The 23,913-nt window shown below is 37.2% G+C and overlaps 1 protein-coding gene across 4 annotated transcripts in view; it reads left to right on the forward strand.

Annotated features, from left to right (window-relative positions):
- Positions 1–23,913, forward strand: part of CERT1 (ceramide transporter 1) — a 75,082-nt gene that overhangs the window by 39,356 nt on the left and 11,813 nt on the right. For 2 of the 4 annotated variants that reach the window (XR_012627208.1, XM_074857021.1), the window contains exons 4-11: positions 6,362–6,469; positions 7,254–7,392; positions 8,355–8,438; positions 14,416–14,573; positions 19,524–19,616; positions 21,056–21,142; positions 22,177–22,269; positions 22,800–22,877. Coding sequence is in view for 3 of the 4 variants with exons in the window: in XM_074857021.1 (XP_074713122.1) it covers positions 6,362–6,469; positions 7,254–7,392; positions 8,355–8,438; positions 14,416–14,573; positions 19,524–19,616; positions 21,056–21,142; positions 22,177–22,269; positions 22,800–22,877 (840 nt within the window). In the remaining variant the exon portion in view is untranslated. Of the gene's footprint in view, positions 1–2,682; positions 2,740–6,361; positions 6,470–7,253; positions 7,393–8,354; positions 8,439–14,415; positions 14,574–19,523; positions 19,617–21,055; positions 21,143–22,176; positions 22,270–22,799; positions 22,878–23,913 lie in introns of those variants that run through there. The other 2 variants (XM_074857023.1, XM_074857022.1) reach the window with 2 other exon arrangements.

Genomic DNA, 23,913 nt, shown 5'->3' on the forward strand with positions numbered 1-23,913 from the left:
GCCCCTGGCAACGCCCCCTTTCGAACTTCATACACAGCGGTGGTGTAGTAATACTTAGGACAGCTATTAAGTGCAATATAACTGTTATGTAATTTTGTGTAACTGTTAAAAAGAACCGTATGGCAAGTGCTTTCAGTCAGGATCAGAACTTTTCTGTTTTCCAAAGGCACAGTTGCACAAGGACTATCCTTAAACCAAGATCAAGCAGTATGTGTTTGAATGAACTCATTCTTTATAATCTGTGACTATTTCCTCTAGCTTTGAAAGCATTAAGGCAAATAAGAACCCGTACTTCAGTGCATTGGGAGCTGAGGCCAGAACATCAGTGCTTTTCCTGACAGAGTGCAATAGCAGCGTGGAGACTTCTAGTTCCTGTGTAGCTCTACAGATCCTACTTGAGCCTCTCCTGACAGCCCAGATTCATAGGAGGGACAAATGTAGCCCTCTCCAGTCTTGCTATAGCCTCATGGCCCAGCAGTACAAGCCGCTTATATTTATTGCTAAATATACAGAAGGATGCAGTTATTGTCAGCTTGGGTTTTGGTACTTTTTGCTCAGGGAATAGTTTTACTCTGTAAATTCACACTTTGACACAATGGTTCCCAAGCCTGAGGAGCAGGATGGTAAAGGTGTTCTGTTGCTTACCTTCTCTATGGGTCTTGCATGTCCTTCTGCTCAGTGTCCTGGCTCTTCTTCAGTCTGTTTTTGGAGTGCCTGTATCTCCCTATTCAGATTTTGTGGAATCTTAGCATTTAAAGGTGTTGAATTAAGAAGTATTTCTTTACAGAACAGGTTGTTAGGTGTTGGAATGGGCTGCCCAGGGAGGTGGTGGAGTCCCCATCCCTGGAGGTGTTCAAGAGGCGGGTTGACATAGCACTTAGGGATATGGTGTAGTTGGGATCTGTCAGTGTTAGGTTAATGGTTGGACTAGATGATCTTCAAGTCCTTTCCAACCTAGATGATTCTGTGAATAATATTTGGTGAACAGTTTTCCTGTGTACATTGAGTCAAGAGAATTCACAGAAAAACAGTGCACATCCATGTAATTAAACATGGGTGTAAACTGCATGGATTAAGATTATCAAAGGCCAGTCATTGCCTTTAGTTGCCTCTTCATCAACCTACATTCTCTTCTCTCTGCAATGATTTGTGTTAATACTGCTTCTCAGCCCTTTCCCTTTCTTTAGAAAGCAGTATGTAGTTCCAGGTCTTATCAGGCTATGTGCTACTGTAGTTCATGCAGCTGCTAGAGGCTTATTTTCTGTGGGCAACACATGGTGACTTAGCAAAAGTATATGGAGTTTGAGAAGTAAAGACCCAAAAGATAATTGTAACTTAGATTGGACAAGTGAGTATAGCAGAATAATTTTAGGGCTATAGTTTCTATTTTTTCAATTGTCTTATTTTTAAACTCAGAATTCCTGGTTTTTTCCTCCTGTGCACATAGTATGCTTACTTACTATGGAATTGCAACATTTATCACTGTTGGAGGAAAAATATGTCTACATTCCTTTACCTGGTTTTTCCAGTTGCAAAGAAAGGTCACATTAGAAGCTTTTTTGCCTTCTACTATGTAGTTTCCTGCACTGTGTTTGGCAGGACTGTAGGCAGGGGGAATCATCATCCAGCTGCTGTGACCTGAATTGTGAAATTCCCATCTCTGCTTTCCTGCTAATAACTACCTTGTTTTTGAAACCTTAAATTTTCATTGTCAGCAGCTATGGAACAATTGAAAAATTAGGCCTACAGACACATGTTAATTGTATCTTTAACTTCAATCCTCAGAAGTGCATACCAGACTGCCGTACCTGTAGTGTCTGTGGTGTTATTAACTGTCTGCAGCCATCCCTAGGTAGCCCTTCTATAGCTCAGCAGTAACCCTTCAAGTATATGTTGAAGGATTTGCAACAAGTCTAAAAATTGCCCTCAGAACATAGACGTTTTACAGGGCTTGGCTGCTTAGTCCTCACCAAGTCTTTCACAGTACCTTCCAACTCGTTCATTTTGCATGTTTACTTTTTTCTATGTTCTTATTTTTTATAAGATATTGTGGTTTGATCTTTTGGATGTTTTAGTATGATTTTTCACAAATACTGCAGAGAGCACGATTAGAGTCAGTATCCTAATGTCTGTTCCGTCACCTCCTAGGGTGAGCCATATGCCTTAGAGGGAGGAGCTGCCTGCTGCTAGTGTTATGTAAAATAATAAATAATTTATAATGCTAACTGAAAATATCTGCCTTGGTAGACAAACAGATTGGAAATGCTTGACAGGCACTAAATTGAGACATAATCAAAAAAATTCCTTGAAGACATGGGAGAATAATCTGCTTTATTTGATTTTTTTTTTTTTAAGTGGGAGAGCTTTCCTGTGAGTCTGTGCTTTACTCAAGAGTATTATTGACCCACTTTAGGAAATCCTTAACTGGCGGATCAGTGTGAGCCATAATGGAGGTCTGCAATATGATTCTGCAAACATTTAGCTATTTTACTGAAAACAGCTTTTCGGAAGTACTGCCTTGTTGCTGATACCAGGACCAGTTCCAGTAAAGTATCACATGAAGCTTTGGATCATGTGGCTCTTTCCTCTCATCTATCATAAAAGGATAAATGGATTTTGTGCACCGCCTTAGAAAGCTGAAGGTGTTGCAATGTACTAACAAATGCCAATTTTAGTGTAGCTTTGAAGCTATAATATATGCATGGAATTTCAAAGAACTGCATCTATATACTGAGCATGGTAGTTTATCATTAGTGCTTGATGGTATGAATTAATACAACTTCTGGAAGTTATTTTGTTTTCAAGCAAAGACTGTTAGCTTCTATCATATGGACTCCACCTGCTTTTTCAGTTTTTATCTTGGGAAATTAAATTGTGTAAACAGAAGAAGCTTGTGTCAACATTCCTCTTTTCAATGTAATTGCATTTTTCTGCAGTGAATAGTTAATGATGATCTGCTTTGCAAGATATAAATGCGGCAGTGACCTGCTCTCGTTTAGATGTTGCGGTAGTAGAATGGTGGGGCTTTGCACGATGTTTTCTTTCATTGTTTGTGTTAAGCTGCTTGCATGTGTCTGCTGTGAGCTGCGTGGCTTGTCTCTGCATAAGTTATAAAGGAATACTTACCTTCTGTTTCTTTGGACAAATAAGTATTCTTGATATAATTTTCATTTCTTTCCCCTTGATTATGAAAACATAATTAAGGTGGTTTTGTGAACATGATCCATAAATGCACATGCTTTGGATTCATGTTGTGTGCTGTTCAGTCTGCTGTTCCATCTGCTGAGTTTGCTTCATGGTTGCAAATAGTTAAAACTGCCTAAATGCTTTTTACGTAGCACCTTTTTGTTGGTAGGGTTTGCAACCTGATAGTTGTATATAGCTGATAGCTGTGTATGCTGTCTTGTATACGATTATGAAGCACAGGTAAACTGTTTAGTGGAATTATCACCAGCATAAATGACAGTCAAATAAATACACTGCTGAAAAGGTACCATAAAAAAATAAAGCTTACATATTGATAAGGGAAGAAGTCTTTTTTTTCACCCTCACCTTCATTTTGTGAAGTAAATTAACTGATCATTGACTGTATGGGTAATGTTTGAAAGAAAAGTATTTAATTCAAATGTAGAATATAAATCACCAGATTTTCTACTTCTGTTACATCTATTCTTATAAGTTCTGTTCTTATAAATACTATTAAGATGTGACTTTGATTAAATCTTCAAATAGAGAAATTCAGAAATTTCACTTCCTAAGCTTAAATCCAGGTTTTGCGTAGGTGTGTCTTTCTCAGTTGAAGGAGAAAGCAATCGGGAGACATTTGCTGTCCTTAGTTAAAATGCTCTGACCTTAATGCAGTGGATATTTTGGCTGCATTTTGAAGCTGATCTGTTAAGTCATATTCTGTAGAACTGAAATTTTACCTTCTTTCTAGTGTGTACAACTTAGAGAAAATAGAATGAGCCCCCCTGTCAAACTGACATTCAGACATCTTAATATTTGTAGCATATGAATAAGTAAACGCTGAAGTTACCAATAAACAGTGAACTTTTAGATTTGCATTTAGAGGAAATTTTAAAAGAAATGTTTCATGCTGCAAAATGTGTGACTCTTAGAAAATGCTCTTTTGAGGTTTATACTCATTAAACACTTCTGAAACGAAATAATTGTATGCCCAAAACTTACTTGTCCTTTTAAAAGTCCTTTTATTCCCTTACCTACTTCATTTTTACTTATCAAGCCTTTGGAGGACTTAAAGTCCATAAAAGAGCCAAAAGCCCTTACTTGAGTATTTGCACAAAAACCCTAATCAAACCCTCATTATTTGATTTCTGTTATACTTAAAGTTACAACCCAGTGAGCTAAGGTATAATCTTTGCACTTAATTGCATTGCAATTCAAAATGTGGTCCAGTATCCCAGATACATTACTAAAACTGGGTATACTGCTTAACACTTGAACTAATGTTCTGAAAAAGGCCCATATATCCAGTGTGAATGTTTTGAACAAAAAGCCTATATCAATAGATATTTTAAAGCCAAGTTTTAAAACAAATAAATAGTAGGACTAATTCTTTAAAAACAGAGCTTTTAGCACTTTAGCTATTTTTTAGGACTGTTGCTCAGTATAAAATAGCTTCAAATGCGTGATTTATAGCAGAAATTACTAAATGATCAATATATCCTTATAATATGACTTAATAAGGAAACTGTCTTGTATTCTATCATTTCACTCTAAGCTGTCATTAAACATAAACTTTTATTTCTGCTAGTTCAGATAAGTTGCAGTATTTCTAATTTTTTGCTAAATGAAGCAATGAACTTCAGATGTGCCTCATTAAAACTTTTGAACTTTCAAGTACCCTTTTTTTTAATTCTAAATTGATGATCACTTTGCTGGCTTCCACCAAGACTTATTGGAGTACCTCCTTCTAACTACACTTGCATTTCTTGATCATATTCATTTTTCAACTCTGCTTCTGCTTTAGATACTCATCCTGTTTCTCTACTGATTCCACCTGATTCTTTAAATGGGCCAGATAGAAATTGACTCTTGGCTCCTTCTTGCTTGTTTTTTCTGGATAATCTCATTCAGAAATGTTTGTTCAAGAACTGTGCTGACAACTCTGGGTCTCACATTTCTCTCTTCAGTCATACCTTAATTTCTCTAAAACTGTGTTTCTCTGCCACTGCTCCTTTGTAACCTAAACATACATATGTTATCCCACACATTGCATTATTGTCCAGTACTCTAAGTTTTTTTGCATCTTTGTTTATCAGCACTCTCCTGCCATCCCAAAGCCTATGCAGTTTTCAGTTTTTATAGAAAAAGTACAACAGCTAGAATTTCATCATTGCTTCTTGTTTGTTCTGTATCATTTGTCTCCCCTTCTTCCTGCCCCATCTAAATTTCTATGCTACTGCAGAATTTATTTCTGTCAAAACTCCTTCACAACGTTGTCACTGTCTACTTGATCAAACTTACCTATTAACAGTATTTCAAATATTACTCTGAACCATCTGTTTATTTCTTACATTCTCTTTCAGGGGTTTTATTCTCCTTTGCCATGTACAGGCCATTTATGTTAACCTTTAGGGAAATACTTTCTTCCAGTTTCTCAGTATCTGCTTCTGTTTGATTTGTGAGGAAATTTGTCAAACTTTGTTATTTTTAGATTTTTTTAATGTTAGTTTAATCAAGATAATTTTTCATTATTTAATGAGTTTCTATTATTGTCTTCTACATCTTGCTTTTAGTATCTTACCTTGTTTTATGTAGATGTTTGTTCTTTGTAAAAAATAATTTCAGTCTAGTATAAAGATTTTGCTAAAGTAGCCTGGAACAAGGAAGAAAAAAACTTGATAGCAGTAATTGTCTGTTTTTCTATGATCTCTATCTTGCTGCTTTCAGAAATAAAATGGCACTATGTGAATGATTGGAAGGATTGATTGAGGCTGTCTTCAAATTGAACCATGTTAATCCCCTGATTAATTATAGACTACTGTAGGTTTTTGAATGCTGTGTGAAAATTGCTTGGTAGGGATTACATAAACCAAACTAATGGAACATTGTCCCTTTTTTGAACCCTTGAATATATGTTGCCTTGTTCTTTTGGAGGCATATAATAGGTTGTGGATAACTAATTGTTTACAGATCATTATGGTAACAAAATAGATTCGTAGTAACTTTGCAGATGCTGCATCAACATCTTAAATATGCAGGCACAATTTAAAACCCTGCAGTTTCCTGATAAGAAGCAAATGGACAGGTTTCGGAGGAAATTGCATTAATCTCACTTTCATGATTTCTTTTTTATTAAAAGCCTCAGCACTGTAGTTTTGTGTGTTGTGTTTTTTAGACTGAATCTGGCTATGGATCAGAGTCAAGTTTACGACGTCATGGATCCATGGTGTCTCTTGTTTCTGGAGCAAGTGGATACTCTGCAACATCCACCTCTTCGTTCAAGGTTAGAGAATAAATTTTTCTTAGTATTAGTGTGTAACTAACACATGCAACTGGAAAATAAATAACCTATGTGAAGACTCATTCACACAATTATAGAAAAATATTTGATTTACTACGTTAGTAATTCATCATATGATGAACAGATCATACAGGAAGCTCTCTTGTGCCTTTGTGCAGTCATTCCTTTTAAACTGTGGTGTCGTCTTCCAGTGGCAAGAAAGTAAAACCTGTGGGAGCATTTATTAGCCTTTCCTAGTCTGTGTCAGAATATCAGGCCCTCTAAGTGAAAAGGAATGCTGATTCTGTGACTTAATAAATTTGATTAATACTGATTGACAAATGATGACTTTCCTTGTCTCATGCATATGAATATTTAACATCTGAGCTTGTGTGAGCTGTACTTCTGGGAAAACAGAAGAGGAGCAACACACTAAAGCGGACTAAAGATTGGAACAGAGATCTTAAACTAGAGCTGACTGGTTTCTGGTGAAATAGGCATAAAGTTGGTAGCATGCAAGATTGCATTTTTAATGAGCTTTTGAGTGCTCTAAAGTAGCAGATGCAGTCAAGAGGAAAAATTGATACCAGTGGACGAAATGAATAGGGAACACTTGTATAGTTTCTTCTAACATTAACAGTATTTCATAGCTGCTGATATCTAAAATGTCCTTAGTGTACTTGAATTTGGTTTTCATAGGTGTAGAAATCCAATTTTTTTAATCTATGCACTGAACTATTGCTGAGTATGTAGAAGCATTTCCGGCTTTTCTCTCTTGTATTTTCAGAAGGGCCATAGCTTACGGGAGAAGCTTGCAGAAATGGAAACCTTTAGAGACATCTTGTGTAGACAAGTTGATACTTTACAGAAATACTTTGATGCCTGTGCGGATGCAGTTTCCAAAGACGAACTCCAGAGGGACAAAGGTAAAACTGTAGCTGAAAAACTCTTTATCTCCATAGAATTTAGCTTTTTACACAGTAATAGCCCTTGAAATAGTTACTATAGCATTTACAGCCATATAAATAAAACATGTACCTTAAATTTACTCTTTAGTATAGGAGTCAGATATTTCTGCATGAACAGTGTAACTATTGTCACTTCAGAAGCTGGAGTGCCATAAAAATCTGCTTAACTTAATATTAACCTGTAGCTGTCACCTGTATGAAAGAAATGCTCTTTTAAGGATTTGCTGTTAGGGAAGAATTAATCTTGTGAGGGTAAATAATTGAAGTTAATTTATCGCTGTGTTTCTTACCTTTTAGTTTGAAAAAACAATAGGATATTAGTTTCGATAGAAACAATATATTCTTTAAAAAAGGCAAAGATGATGCCATAATGAATGCCCCCAAGATGTATTGGCTGGAACTAGAGCACTGAATGCACACTTGAAGCCCTAGTAGACTCAGGTGTGAATGTCTACATGTCTCGGAATTGCTCTTCTCAGAGCACAGCTTTTTGCTTTAGGAGGGTGCATGGATATGACACTTAAATTCATCCCTGGGTTTGTTCTGGAAGCCTGAAACTTTTGGTAGTAAGAAAACATTAGGTAGTACAATACCACTTCTTTGCGAACTTTATAGTATAGAAGAGTAGGCAGTTGCTGAACTGTGACTCCCTGCCTATCCAGCTGTAACACCAAAATAATGTTGTTACCATAGAATGGAATGTTAAACTTCAACACTGAGCAAATGTTAGTGTTCTGATGGTTTCTGAAAGTAATGTTGATAGCGATCGTGGATCCAAAAAAAAAAGAGGGTGTGTTCATGACTGTTGTAGAAAAACATCTTAAATGCTGCTTAGCCATGAAGATACTCTTAGTTCTTTCTTGCACACTAAAGAGTTGCACAACCTTTCTCATTCTCATGACACTCGCTCTCAAATTTAGTGGTAGAAGATGATGAAGATGATTTCCCTACAATGCGTTCTGATGGGGATTTTTTACATAACAGTAACAGCAGTAAGGAAAAATGTAAGTATGTCCCACTTTTTCACTGACAATTCATATGAATGCTGTGATAAGCCTGATACAAGACAGATGTTTATACTCTATTCTAAGCAGAAACTGGCAAGAATAGTTATTTAAATGTATGTGACAGGAAGTTCTTATGTTATTTATTAGCTGCTTTTCATGATTCTCTGAGTTACTCTTAATTCACACAACTATTAATGCAAGCTTGTCAAGCTGGGATTTCCTATTCCATGTCTAGCCACTTTCACTACAAAATTCTGTTGAAACAGCTGCATCATTCAGATATTGGCAACTGAGATTTGTAACACGTAATTGCAGTTTTTCTTTTAAGTGTTACCTGCTTCAGGAGTGTGGCGGAGCACAATGCTTTTCCAGTTAGGTATGTCCCAGTATGTTTTTTCCAAGTTCTATGGCTACATAATAGTTAAGTCAACTTTGTTACTGATTCTCACTCATAACAATTTTAGCACTTTTTTACTGTTTCCCGTTGTTACGATGAACACAATTCTGATTTTTACTCTTATCTTATATTGATCTAGTTATTGTACTCCATCCATGCAGTAGCTGTTCTAGAAATCTGATACTTCTGGCCTGGCAGAAGTTGTGTATGCATTTAAAATCTGTTTGCATTCTTCTTAGAGTTTTTGTTTCCTGACTGAAATACTTTAGTGTTTACATTCTCTAGATGTTGACAATTCAATCCTAAGGTATTTCTTACTTTGATTTGCAAAACTTTGGAGTTGCACCACCTCCAGTTTCAGATGTGATGGAATCTTCCAAAGCAAAAGTGTTTTTAAAATTGTAAGCACTTTGATCAAGAACCTGGAAAGTATGTGATTGAAATAAACCTTTTCTGTGTCTTCTGTTTTGTTTTTAATTGGCTGTTGTCCCCATATGTTACATCTTTCCTTGCTGTATTTAAGTGCTCTTTCTAGAGTATAGCCAAAACTGTTACGTGGAAAGAGGAAAGGAAATGGAAGGAGCTTTCAGGATACTTCCAGAATTCATCATATGAATAGATTTTTTTCAATTATATAAAGTGCTTGCTCTACTGAGTATTAATTGTAATGCTGATTTCAGAGGTTAAGTAGCGTATAACCCTGAAGTTTTGAATAAATCTTTCTTGCCTCTTGTCACCAAAGATAAACAAGCTTGCAATGCTCACTTGTAAGCAAGTGCACAGTTCCACTAACCCTATTGTGTGTATAAGTGTACATTTTTCTGAGGACTGTTAAGTCAGAGCAAATATCAGAAAACTGAAAAGGCCTTCTTTAAAAAATGTTAAGTGAGAATTTAATTTTACTGCATGATTCATTTTGAAAGAGATGTCTTTATCAAACTTAGTTTTTGTAGGATCATGTAGGAGCTTCAGCTTTAGAACAATGTACGTTTAGAACATTTCTTCATATCTACATTCTTTTGGTTTATCTGCTATATGTGCACATACAATATGGGGAATGTCATTAGGAAAGTTTATATTTTTAGTACATCTGGTCATCTTAGAATATTTAAATGCAAAGTAACTTTTTTCATTAGCCGTTTAAGAGGAATTTTGTAAGAAGTTCTGTATCAAGTCTGTGGGAACTTATATGCTAAGAAGTTGCAATGTATTATGGATATCTGGATATAAACTCACTATAGCTCACTACAGAAAATTTCTGCAACCACTTGCTTTTTGCAGAACTTCTAATTCCAGTTATGATTCCTGATTCCATTAAATTCACTTTCCATCAATTATTTCTATGAAAAGCTTTATCTCCATTTTAGTTTTTCTGTGCCTCAGTTTGATTTCTAAGGGCCACATTCATTAAATATTTAGTAGCTGAGTGCTGCAAAGCTTTATTAGAAATGAAAAAATAGTCTGCAGTAAAGTGCAATCAAAAGTCATAAGTGATGCAGTGGGAGAAGTAGATGGCTCACGTTAGAGAGCCATGCCCATGCGTTGGGCAGAAAACTAGTCAGACTAACCGATTATTAAAGATTTCATTTCAACTTCACTGTTTTCTAAAGCTTAGCCTTAGAGCAGCTGTAAAGATTATTTGGTTTCTCATATTTCAGGTTCCCTTCTTGAAGTCCCTATCCAGTCCTGGAAGGACTGGAACAATCTTTTTAACTGTAACTGAGAAGTGGTTGCCTGTTTATTCTGGGGCTGTTCTGGAGTCAGTGCTCCAGCAAGTGAGAAGCATGGATTCAACCTATTATTTAGCGTACTATGATAAGGACGAGTGTTTGAGCCTACTGTTCAAACCACTAGTACACTAATCCAGTGCTCAAATCGGTAGATTCAAGACCGACTTAAGGGACCATATTCACACTAACTTTTGAAATTTGTTCCCTTCTGCACCTTCACTGGACAGGACGAGAAAATTAACATGACTGTAGAGATTTGTGTACTACTATGAAGTTGTTTTGAATAGGGAGGCTTTTTCTTTCCCATGTTCTTCTAACATGTTCCCATGTGAGGATCATTGAGTGAAGAGCTAGGAAGAGTACTATGAAGGTATTTAAACTTATTGGTCACTTTCCAATTAAAAAAATCTGGTAACTGAAACAATGATAAATTGTATAAAACAGCAAGGGCGAGTCTGGCTGATGCATACTTACCCACTGGGATCTTATATTCTAAGAATGTAGAATTTTGATCAGGAAGTGTTCCCGTCCGCTTCGGAAAATGAGCATATTTGGATTGAAGTTACAGAACAATAGGAAGAGCAGGTGAAACGTACTTAAGGAACCTCCCTGAAGACAGAAAGTGTTTTTTTACAGTAACTATAAAGATGGAAATGGTACAGAGACTGAAGGAGAGATTTGATGTAAAACAGTGGGATTTATGCTGGGGTTTTGTGCTTTGAATGGAGGAAGAATATTCACCAATGTATTGCTGAAATAATGGGGTGGTTCTCAGAGGAAAACTGATCATATTGATCCTGCTACTGTCTGCAAAAGATCAACAACAGTGAATCTCAATAAATGGGTCATGCACCTGAAGGTTTCTTTTTCGCTTAGTGACATAAGATGCTAAGGTGCATAAAAGGAAAAAGATAAAGGAACATTTTCTACTTACTGTCTTTAAAATAATTTTCTGTTTCACTGGAAAACAGTTTGATCAAACACATGATGTTTGGGACATCTGGGAGAGAGTTATGAACAGAATCTTAGGAACAAGAAGGGAAAACTTGACCTATTATAACAGGCATAGAAGTGTAGGAGAGGAGGGCTAAAGAGCTGTTGAAAGCTAAAGCATGGTATGAAAAATCCTTTGTATGAAAGGCAAGAGAACAATTCAGAAATAAAGCAAAATGCTTAAATAATTAACCTTGGAACAACCTGGAGGATGTTGAAATTGAAGTTAAAGTATGAGAGAAATCATCCCACTGCTTTTTTCAGTTGGCTGCGTGCAGTTTGATCACCAAGCTAGAAGAGCAGTTACAGTGGTAAGAACATTTTCCTATTAGACCTTGCCTTGAACTATAGAGATCTCCTGATGTCGGATTTCATTTTGAAACACTAAATTTGTAGTTGACATGAAAAAAAGCATAAAAAAGGAATAGGAAAGGTGTTTGGGATCTCCAAACAGAAAATCTCCTGAAAAATATTTTTAATGTGCTGAAGCTCAACTGTTACTGAGGCAAGGCTTGAGGCCACCTTCCAACATGTTCCAGGAAGAAAATGTCTCCTGTGATTAGGAAAAAATCAAAATACTCCCATGCATTGTAAGAAATGAGTGACCATCTCTTCAAAGAAGCAAGTTCTGCATCTTTCTGCAACAAGTTTGATTTTGCCCAGAATTATAATGGCTGAAAGGAAGTATGGACTCTGACTTTAAAACTGCAAGCCCTGCATGTATCACTGCAACTTTGAGACTAGTCATTAAAGAATGGCTTAGAATATATGATGACTGAAACTGTATGGAAGTATTAATGAGCTGTAGCTGAGACCTAAAGATACCCAGGAACAAAAGCTGGCTTTTTTCCAGGAAATGAGGCTGTGTTGCTGCATTTCCCTTACGATCAACCATAGAGATTTCTGAAATGATAAACTGTTTCAGCCACTGATAGTTTCTTCAGCATGTCTAGCATGTTGCATAACTAAGAGAGAAAAATCACATCTAGAAGTGTATCTGTGCTGGTAAGCCTGCACGTGAACAATCTACACCAACACAGCAAATTATTAGTATAAATAGTATTTTTCAGTTGTGAAGTGTTACGGGTAAAGCTCTTGTTGTGCAATTTTCATTATTCTCAGTGAATCCACCGCATCGTCTCCTTGCCAGCTTATACCACTTTCAGTCTCAGACTCCTCCGTGTTCCCTCTGCAGCTGTTAGGGGGAGGGAGAGCTGCTCTGCTCATTGTTTCTGAAACAGATTTTTCTTTCTCTTATTTTACTTTTTTCTCCAGCCCCCATCATCTTTACGTTTTAGGGAGTATTCTTCATTAACATGAGACAAAAACAGCTGTATTCTACCACAGTGTGTATGCTTATTGAGGTATTTGAAGTAGTGTGTGGTCTGTAATTATCTGTTTGAAAAATAGTTTTACTCCTTGTGAAATGAGGGCGTATAAAACCTCTAGAGACCTAAACCATTGCTTAAGACCATTGCTCAAGATTGCTTTCTGTTCCTGAAGTGTAGATAGTGTGTTTGAGGAGGTTGAGGGGAGACCTCATCGCCCTCTACAACTACCTGAAGGGAGGTTGCAGAGAGCTGGGGATGAGTCTCTTTAACCAAGTAATAAGTGATGGGACAAGAGGTAATGGGCTCAAGTTGCACCAGGGAAGGTTTAGGCTAGATATTAGGAAGTATTTCTTCACAGAACGGTAGTTAGGTGTTGGAATGGGCTGCCCAGGGAGGTGGTGGCATCCCCATCCCTGGAGGTGTTCAAGAGGCGGGTTGACATAGCGCTGAGGGATATGGTGTAGTTGGGATCTGTCAGTGCTAGGTTATCGGTTGGACTGGATGATCTTCAAGGTCCTTTCCAACCTAGGTGATTCTGTGATTCTGTGTTCTACCATTAGAGAACAGCAATTGTATCTCTTCCCTCAGGAACTGAACTTCTTGAAAGCTCTGCTTTGCCCTGACAGACTGATATTGTATAAACTTACACAAATATTTATTTGTACTTTTTAAATGATAACAGTGGCATGCTGACAGACTGGGGGGGGGGGGGGGGGGGGGGGCAGGGAGCAATACCCAACTAGGTGGTAAGTCATTAGCTTGCCACATGGCATAAGCCTGAGTTATTTTAACTTGCTGGGCTCAGTCAGCTTCAACATGAATGTTACTTGTGCTTTCTAATATTTTCTGACATTAATGGGTAGTGTTGAATTTGTTATTATGTCAACCTACATATGAATTTGACATATAATAGGTACTTTTTCTGTCACACATTTTAATGACTTGTTTAAATAGCCTTAGCAACAGATGGCTTCGTTGACAGCATGAAGTAGTTGTTAGAACTGCAAAACCCACAGTACTTGGATAATTCAACACACTTGATACTTTTATCTTATATCATACCTTTTTACTTCAAATCTATAATTACCTGCTTAAAGCAACCTTGAATGTTACATTTTGGGTTTGGTTGCGTTTTGAAATCGTTCCTTTCTTAGTGCTGTATCAGATGTTTTAAGGTTGCTCTGTGTTAATTAGGCCGCACTTGAAGCTGTCAAACTGCTATTGTTACAAAGTATTACCACTCCCTCCACCCACATGATTTGCAGAGTGCAGAGTAATACAGCATTAGAAGCAGACTTGAAATACAGTATAGCAAGATGAAGCTGAAGAGATGTGTCCCTCCTTTTGAATCTTTTTCCTTATCCTGTGGGTAGCTGAAAATTATTAGCATTTTTTATTTCTATTTTTAAATTAATTTTCGAGACACTCTATTTTCTTCAAACATTTCTAATATAAAACATTCATGTAAAATGCTTGTTTGAGTTAAAGGCAGCTGTCAGTGAATGTTTCATGTATGTTTTTAGTGTTTCCACATGTGACACCCAAAGGCATTAATGGCATAGACTTTAAAGGAGAAGCTATAACTTTCAAGGCAACTACTGCTGGAATCCTTGCTACACTCTCTCATTGTATTGAACTCATGGTAAAACGTGAAGAAAGCTGGCAAAAGAGGCTAGATAAGGTAAGATCATTTTCGTCTTTTGCTGAAAAAAAAAAAGCTTCTTTAGCTTGAAATTGAAGTTTCAATTGAGCTGTTAACTTTTTTCCAGTTATTGCTTTAATTTTTATGTACAGCATTTACTAATTTTAGGTGCATTCATTATTACTCCTATAAAACACTAAAGCCTCATCCTGATTGGTGATGTAGTAACATTATTGATCATAGTCTTTCTTTTCCCAGCCCTTGTTCAGATAGATGTAAAAAATAAAGGATTCTGTAGAGAACCTGACAGTATTCCATAGTAGTGTTGCTTGCAGCCTTCTAAAAGAGACCTAATTATCCATGCTTGCAAAATGATGTGCAAATCTCTGAAATGTTCGTGGTATGAGATAGTGACACTACTGAGAACAACCAGTTCTAACTTAAATGTCTCTAAGATACAATTATTTCACTTTAGGAGGTTGAAGAGATTAGCTCATGTTTTATATGAAATGGTTACGTTTTTTAGGTGTGTGGTATTAGAATATCTGTTATTCTAATGGCAGTGATAGTTCATGCTAAGTCTACTCAACCACTATAGCAACTCGAAAGGAGCAGTGTCTCCTCTCATGAAATGTGCTGGAGCCATGGCAAGGTTGTACTTCAGGCTTTGGTTTCTAGAATCATGCCATCACTGGTTGATGTCCTGTGCAGTCCTCTAGTTGTTGTTGTTGTCTCTTGTTTTTCATTTAACAAGTTTCCATGTGGTGTATGTCACACTTCAGATCTTACTCTGTATATTTTATTGGTACACAATTCAAACAGTGAATGCATTTAGACAAAATACATCATGTTTGAATACTTGCCCCTGTTTCTTGGTTCTTCTTTGTCCATATGTCAAAGGCCTGTAGGTATATTATGACTTCTGTCAACACTCAGTTTGTTACTCATTCATCTAAGTAGTTGGAGGAATCACAGTGAATCAAAGACTTGAAGCTTGTTCATAGGATCATAGGGTAACTCAGGTTGGACTTGAGACCTCAAGAGGTCTGTCTCTCTCTCCAACCTCCTGCTTAAAGGAAGGACAGTTTGAGATCAGACTGGATTGCTCAGGGCTTTATCAAGTCTGGTTGCAAGTCTCCAAGTCTGGAGACTGCACAGCTTTTCTGGGCAGCCTGTTCTGATGTTCAGCTGTTCTAGTGAAAAAGTGTTTCCTTATAACCAGTTGGAATAACTCGTATTCCAGTATCTGTCTATTGGTTTTCATCCTTCCGCTATACACTGCTGTGAAGAGTCTGGCTCAGTTTCTCTATGACTTTCTTGGAGATACTGGAAGGCCACTATTAGGTGCCCTCCACAAAAGCCTTTACTTAAACTAAAGTTGCTGGGGGAGGGGAACCTCAATCTATCCCACTCCTACCAGTTTGATGCCAGGTCAGCAGGAGAGCACCTGAAGAGCAGCACAAAGGAATTACAGGCAGTAAATCAGATTCACCAGGGGCTCAGCTTCAGTACCTTTGTCCAAATTCATGTAGCGTGAGGAATAAACAAGAGGAGCTAGAGATGTGTGCACACCTGCAGGACTATGATCTTACTGGCATCATGGGGACATGTTGGGATGGCTCCTATGACTGGAGTGTTGGAATGGAAGGATACAGGCTCCTTAAGAAGGACAGGCAGGGGAGATGAGGAGGGGATGTCACCCTCTATGTCAGTGACCAGCTGGAGTGCATGGAGCCCTGCCTGGCGATGGATGAGGAGCCGACTGAGAGCTTTTGGGTCAGGATTAAAGGGAGGTCAGGGACAGATGTTATAGTGGGGGTCTGCTACAGGCCACCCAACCAGGAAGACTGAGCAGATGAGGCCTTCTTTGACAGATAGGAGCAGCCTCACGTTCACAAGCCCTGGTCCTCATGGGGGACTTCAGCCACCCCAATATGTGTTGGAGGGACAGCACAACAGGGCATAAGCAATCCAGGAGGTTCCTGGAATGCATTGATGATAACTTCCTTCTCCAAGTGACAGAGGAGCCAACGAGGAGAGGTGCTATGCTGGACCTTGTTCTCACCAACAAGGAGGGAAATGTGAAGCTCAAGGGCAGCCTTGGCTGCAGTGACCATGAAATGGTGGAGGTCAAGACCCTTAGGGCAGCAAGGAGGGTGCACAGCAAGCTCACGACCCTGGTCTTCAGGAGAGCAGGCTATAGCCTCTTCAGGGATCTGCTAGGCAGAATAGCATGGGATAAAGCCCTAGAGGGAAGAGAAGCCCAAGTAAAGGGGTTAATATTCAGGGATCACCTGCCCCAAGCTCAGGAGCAATGCATCCTGACGAAGAGGAAGTCAGATAAGAACACGAGGAGGCCTGCAGGGATGAACAAGAAGCTGCTGGACAAGCTCAAACACAAAAAGGAAGCCTGCAGAGGGTGGAAACAAGGACAGATAACCTGGGAGGAGTACGGAGAAACTGTCCAAGCAGCCAGGGATCAGATTAGGAAGGCCAAAGCCCTGATAGAATTAAATCTGGCCAGCGATGTCCACAGCAACAAGAAAAGCTTCTATAGGCAGGTTGGTGATAAAAGGAAGACTAGGGAAAATGTGGGCCCTGTCCAGGAGGAAATGGGAGACTTTACCCGGGATATGGAGAAGCCTGAGGTACTCAATGACTTTTTTGTCTCCATCATCACTGGCAAGTGTTCCCGACACACTGCCCAAAATGCAGAAGGCAAAGGTGGGGACTGGGAGAATGAAGAACTGTCCACTGTAGGAAAAGATCAGGCTTGAGACCATCTAAGGAGCCTGAAGGTTCACAAGTCCATGGGACCTGATGAGATGCATCCATGGGTCCTGAGGGAACTGCTAGATGAAGTGGCTAAGCCACTATGCATCATATTTCAGAAGCCGTGGCAGTCTGGTGAAGTTTCTGCTGACTGGAAAAGGGGAAACATTAATTCCCAGTAAAGGGTTTTAAGTTACTTTCTGAAGGTTGGAAACTATTTCTAAACTTCTTTCAATTTTTAAAGAGACTGTTAAAATAAGACAGCTAATGATTGTAATTTTAGAATTTTGTGTCTCGTTTTCTTTCTGCTACCAAAACAGTCAGATGGCCAGAATAAAATTAATACAAAAGCACATAATGTTATCTAAAGGTAACTGTAGTTAGAGCTTTGCTTTCAACCTTTTACTCTTGGCTGTAAAGATGTTGATCTTGACTTCTTATTTTTTCAGTGCAGTATGAGCCTCTTGAATGTATTTTAAAACAGATGTTTCTTGAAAGGGATAAACAAGGAAATTATTTCATCTCTAGTATTTGGTCCATTGTTTTATTTGCAGTAAAATCCCTGTGATGATGCTTTTTTGTCTTGACTAAAGCATTGTTTTTTCTGTTCTTGTTTCCTTTGTTCTTACTAATTGTTATTAATGAGCAAACTTATTTTCTGACCATTAAATTTTACCATAAGTCTTAACATATTTAGGTAGCTTATTTTGTTCACCTTTGACAACTTTAACTTAAATGTCTCATTACATTTTAGTTTTAATACACCAGTAATTTTTCTGCTGTGCTGTCAAACAGTTTCCCAATTTCTGCTTTATTTAATCTTGTTGCCAAGAGAAGCTGTCAGATTTGGGAAGTTGTCCTTTACACATGTGAATTGTCACTAATTTCCAAGTTGAAGTACAGAAAGTATGGGGATTTAGGGCAAGCGGGAGGAGGAATTATGTTTTGGAATGCTTTTGTTTTCATTCCAAATGTTCTGGTAAAACTTTCATGCTTTCTCTCAATGACTTATACTCAAGGCATGCTTTATGAATTTTCAGGATTCTCCAGTTACTTTCAAAAAAGATGAATGTGCAAAATTTTGTGAAACGTGTTAGCAGTTATTGCCTCTTTCTGATAGTTTCTGATAGTTTCAGAAGGGAAAAGCCTATGTGCACAGATAAAGACAATACTGTCTTCATCTAAGTGCTGCTTTTTTCTAAGAATTTTCCTGTGAAAACTGTGTATAGTACTTTATTTTACATCAAAACTGTTGCTTTACTCTTCAAACTTTTCTTTAGAAACTGGAAAATGTGTTCCAGAGTGGATGTTACCACCAAATTCCCAGTTGGTAAACTCAGCCTTTCAGTAGTACTTAACGGTTTTCCACTGCATCTTTAAAGTTCAAATTGGGTTGCTGAATAATTGTATCTGCAAGAAGCAGTGTGGGGTGTCCAGTTGTCACCCCCTAAGATTTAACTTTCTTCCACTTGAAGTGATTCTGGAACAGGACAGAGAAACGTGTTATGTACTAAAGCTGAATTCTGCAAGAATTTCAGTAGTGTTTATAGCTTTTTCACTGAGAATATCTGGCAGTATGTAGAAATTGTAGATGAAGTACTAGACTTAATCTGATTCTGACATTACTACTTTTTTTATTCAAAATATATAACTGTATAGACATCAGTGGCTCTAGTACAGTCGCACACACCTATTACGGGAGAATGATGTTGAGTTGTTGGCCTCTGCATTGAGTTCACAAAATGATTCACATTGATCCTATGCCAGTTAATTATAGATACAGACTTAAATGCTGTGACTCATTAGTATCTCACCGCATTTAACAAGTTAGCTTTTTACCAGTCTTACTTTTCACCCTTTATCACTGCCCAAGCATCTCTGTCAAGGAGGTTTATATAAATGGTCAGTCAAATACAAAGTCTGACCCTCAATGAACCATGAATAGCTATGCTTAAACTAGACACCAGTTTTTGCTTGCTGATCTAGTTTTTTCACATGATTTAAAGAAGGTATCCTCAAGGTAGCTAGCTCCCCAAGCTTTGAATTACATATGCATGTATATGGGCACATATAATGCGTGTATGAAAATAAATTCAGCAAATCAACAGCTTTGCAACTGTTAGCTGGAAAAATATAGTGGTCATTCAATTTATTGGTATGTCAACTATTATCAGTCAATTCATTCTCACTGCATCAAATGATCATGTAATTTTACAGGAGGTAGAGAAAAGGAGAAGAGTTGAAGAAGCATACAAAAATGCTGTGACAGAACTGAAGAAAAAGTCCCACTTTGGAGGGCCAGACTATGAGGTACAAATTTTGCCTTTGAAATTTTTAAAAATGCTATGATTTTTAAAGATTGGTTTGTTTTTTAAAGCAGGGAAAGGGGTGTATAAATCAAGGTGTTTGGTTTGTGCAGTCGTGTTCATGCCACTTTTATTTTCCACCTTGGAAACTGAAACTGTATGAAGAATTTCAGTCCTTAATTTTTTGAGAAGGGAAGTCTTTTTTCACCTCGGGCTTCCATGTTCTGCTTTTGTCTAAAGTATTTTGCTTACAGGTATTTCTGCTGATTTTTGATGATTGTTCTACATTTCATACTGCTTATATTGCAATAGTTTTGTACTTTCCTTTTTAGTGGTTCAGCTGTATATATACATAAATCAACTATGAAAACACTGTCTGCAGAGGCAGTCCTAGAATCTGAAGTTTAACTTGAATTGATTTTTAACTTATCACTGCCACTTCAAATTTCATGTTGACAAATTCAGTGATTTTTAGATTCCTTTAATCTGTTAAATTACATATTTCAGCAGCTTCCTCCTCAGTTGAGGTATTTAGTCAAATTCTAAGATGCTTAAACCACTTTCTAAAGAATAGTTTAAGCTAATGCACCTATAATGCAGTTTGCATAATTTTTAAGACCTTGACCCTTTCACATACATAAATCAAACATGCTTCTACTTACAAATCAGCGCCTGAGAAATAGTACTAATATATTGAGATATTTAAAAGAAACTTGAGGTTAGGTTCTCTGTTGTGACTGAGGCATACGTTGTAAAAGAAAAAAATGGATAGGAGGTTGGGCTTTGTCTACCTGGTTATGAACCCAGCTGCTTCTCCCAGGTATCCCTGTTGTAATTTTTTGAAATTTGCTAGACCAGCTTGTTTTACAATACAGTAAAAGCAGTAAACTTCATTTTCTGAAATTACCATTTTACTTGGACTCAAGTTTTTAATAGTTGACTCAACTCTGCTGTTTAGTGTTAAACTGTTCTTTCAAAAAATTTTCAATAGGGATCCCCAGAATTTTGTCTTTTCTTGTTATGTTTTGAGCACATACCTGAAATGCACCTTAAGGCACTGGAATACTTGGAAGGAGTCTAGCTACACAATTATGTTAATATGTGTACTTTACTGACATACTGTAAAGGTTTTTAAGAGAAGATGCATGTTAATTAAAGCATAAATCTGATGTCAGTGCATATTGACACTGTTACTGTTTCCTGTTTTTTTCTTCTTATACAACTATCCCTAATTGTAGTTTAAAGGGATTAACTTCCTTTAACAAGTAGGGTTTTCAGAGAAATTGTAATCTAAGAATATTGGTGAAAATATTTGAGGTCTATAGAAGAATTTTTCTTCCATCAGTTATATGCATAATATAAATATGTATTTCTAATATTAAACTGAAGTGGAACTGTCATGTCTCAAAAATTTTGAGCTAGTTTTGTTTCTTAACACTTTAGGAGGGTCCTAACAGTCTGATTAATGAAGAAGAATTCTTTGATGCTGTTGAAGCTGCTCTCGATAGACAGGATAAAATGGAAGAACAGGTATTGATACTTGAAAAATGTCTTAATGATGGGCATTTCATGGGAGACTTCTGTTACTTAAACTCAGTCCTGGAGTGCATCTCCTGAAGCTCTAAATATTTTATTCTGACATCGATAAGGAGAATTCACTCAATATTTTTACAGTTAAATATTGTTGCTTAACACTAATTTTGAGAAAGTGTCTTCACATTACATAGGAAAGGATAGTGTAAGTGTTAAGATAGTTGAATGTCTCTAGTTTCTAATTCCTACATAAGTGTCCTGTGTAAAACTTACCTTTATGTTACTGATGCCCTGTGCAAACAAGAATATCAAACACTGCAGCTATTTCTCAAAACCTAATTATTGCTCTGAAGTCTCTTTTGACTCTAGCAGTATGTGGAATAGAAAAGACATAGTTCTGTTTTATTTAAAAATTCCATAGGCTCTGACTACTTCTCTAACTCGTTTCTTGAATACACTTCAGCGACAAGGATTAGAAAGGGTTAAGATGCATGTGAGGAAATGTCAATGTTAGGTTAATGGTTGGACTAGATGATCTTCAAGGTCTTTTCCAACCTAGACGATTCTGTGAAATATATAGAGTATGAGAACGTATAGCAGTATGTAAAATGAGAGGGTATAACAAGGCGGTGCATCTTTCGTGTTAGTGTTGAGGCTTATGAATGTAGTGAATACAATGACTTGGTTAAGAATTAAAAGACTTTCTAGTGGACATATAGTACCCAACAGAGTTTACATATGTTGGGATTTCTTAGCGGAGAGTAAAAGTTTTGAGTGACTGTTGTACTACTACAGGGATCCTTAATGCTGCCAATCTGTTTTCCTTAACTCAGAAGTATACCTTGAAGTATAGACAAATTCAGTCTTCAGGCCCATTCACTTACTGAGTATTCCAGCAGGATGACAGCTTAATGCCTGTCATGGACAACATTAGTTGTTGCAGCCACTAGATAGATTGAGGATGACTCACTCTGTTTCATAGTCCACCCAGTAACAGCTGACTACTAATAACTAAACCTGTTTTGTTGCAGTCCCAGAGTGAAAAGGTTAGATTACACTGGCCAACATCCTTACCTTCTGGAGATGCGTATTCTGCTGTGGGGACTCATCGGTTTGTCCAAAAGGTAGGATATCCCTCATGATCTCCTCTGAATAATGGGCTGACCTATGATATTTCTATATAATATTTTGTATGGGTAGGTAATTTTTTTAAGTGTTTCTAGTAACTTTCAGTGGTTTACTCATTTCCAAATGAAGTAGCTGGAATTGGAGATACTGATTTGAGTATCTACTTATAATACTGACTTGTATCAAGCTTGTCAGATAATAAAGGAAAAATCTCAGCTTGCTAACCTCAGTGTTTTTAAGATACCTTCAAAATTCATTGACTTGATTTTATAAAAACAAAAAAATCCAGTTGCTTGTATTGCAATCAGTTGACTTTTTAGTGTTACTGGAAACACTGTGCTTCTCTCAGGGATACACTGGGACCATAATACATAATAGGTGCATGAAATCAGCATTCGCTGCTGTGCTTGCTGCTTATGGTGCTTTTGTTTTCCTTTTCATTATCTTGTGCTTGCAAGTTGGTACTGAATGCTCTGTTGTGCCTTTGTTCTGATTACTTGGTTTTTTCTTTGTCTGTCTCTGGTAGCCCTATAGTCGCTCTTCCTCCATGTCTTCCATTGATCTAGTCAGTGCCTCTGATGATGTTCACAGATTCAGCGCCCAGGTACTGTATTAATGTGTAGAGTGGGGGTTGCATATTTTTGCTGTATTTCATCCTCTTCTCTAGAACCTGGGTTTTTTGTTACATAAATCACTGCTTGCTTTAAACTAGTATGTTGAGACAAACAAAGGAGTTCTCTATTCCTGTACTAAATGGTTGTCTTTTTACATCCAGCTTGCATGCATATCACTTGTGCAGAGGCCTAAATCTTGTGGAATTGTTGGATTTAATTCAACAGCTTTAATAACAATGCCTACAATTTGGAAAGTTTGCATTTCTGATTATAGTAAAAGTAGAATAACACATGTTTTGTGTGGTCTGGAGGTGGTCTTTGCTTTAAATTGAATAGTTTTTCTTGGTTTTAAATAAAAGGTTTGATTTTTGTTTCCAACATTTGTTTGTAATGACATTAAGATGCTAAATGTTAAGGTTCAGTATTGCCATCTTTACCTCTACAACTGGTTTTATTACTGAAATGTCATAAACTATGTTGACAAACAGATTGTGGGTATGAGAATTTTTACTGAAGAGTTTCAGTATATTCACTTATCCTTCAGAAACTAAGTCTGGCATGTTGAATATGTCCATGTAGTCATAGTGACATATTCCAGTAACATACAAGATTAATCTAGGTCCTTGCTCTGAAGGTCATAGATTAGAGTAGAATTAGATAGGCGAGTACATGTGTTTGCTCTTTAGTCTCAAAGTTGTTCAGACATGGCATACATACCATTAGTTTCCTTCTGCTGTGGTCCATATGTGATTTTGAATATGGAGGTTCCTTCTGGGATCTGTTATTTTGGAGCTTCTTTTAATTATTAACTAATGTTGCAGACAACGTGCTTTTTCAAATAGAAGGATTTTCTTTTATTAACAGAGCCTGGAATTGTACCACCTGCAGACTTTAATACCAGCTTTATGAGCAGGATCTTAACACTTAAAGACTTGCTTATTAGACTGAAATCCCAACACTTGCTTTGACCTTTTGCAGCCAGTTAATTTCTGAAGTTTGAACTTACCACAAAAGAAAAAGTACACA

The sequence above is a fragment of the Strix uralensis genome, chromosome Z, assembly GCF_047716275.1.
Source record: "Strix uralensis isolate ZFMK-TIS-50842 chromosome Z, bStrUra1, whole genome shotgun sequence".
Taxonomy (NCBI): domain Eukaryota; kingdom Metazoa; phylum Chordata; class Aves; order Strigiformes; family Strigidae; genus Strix; species Strix uralensis.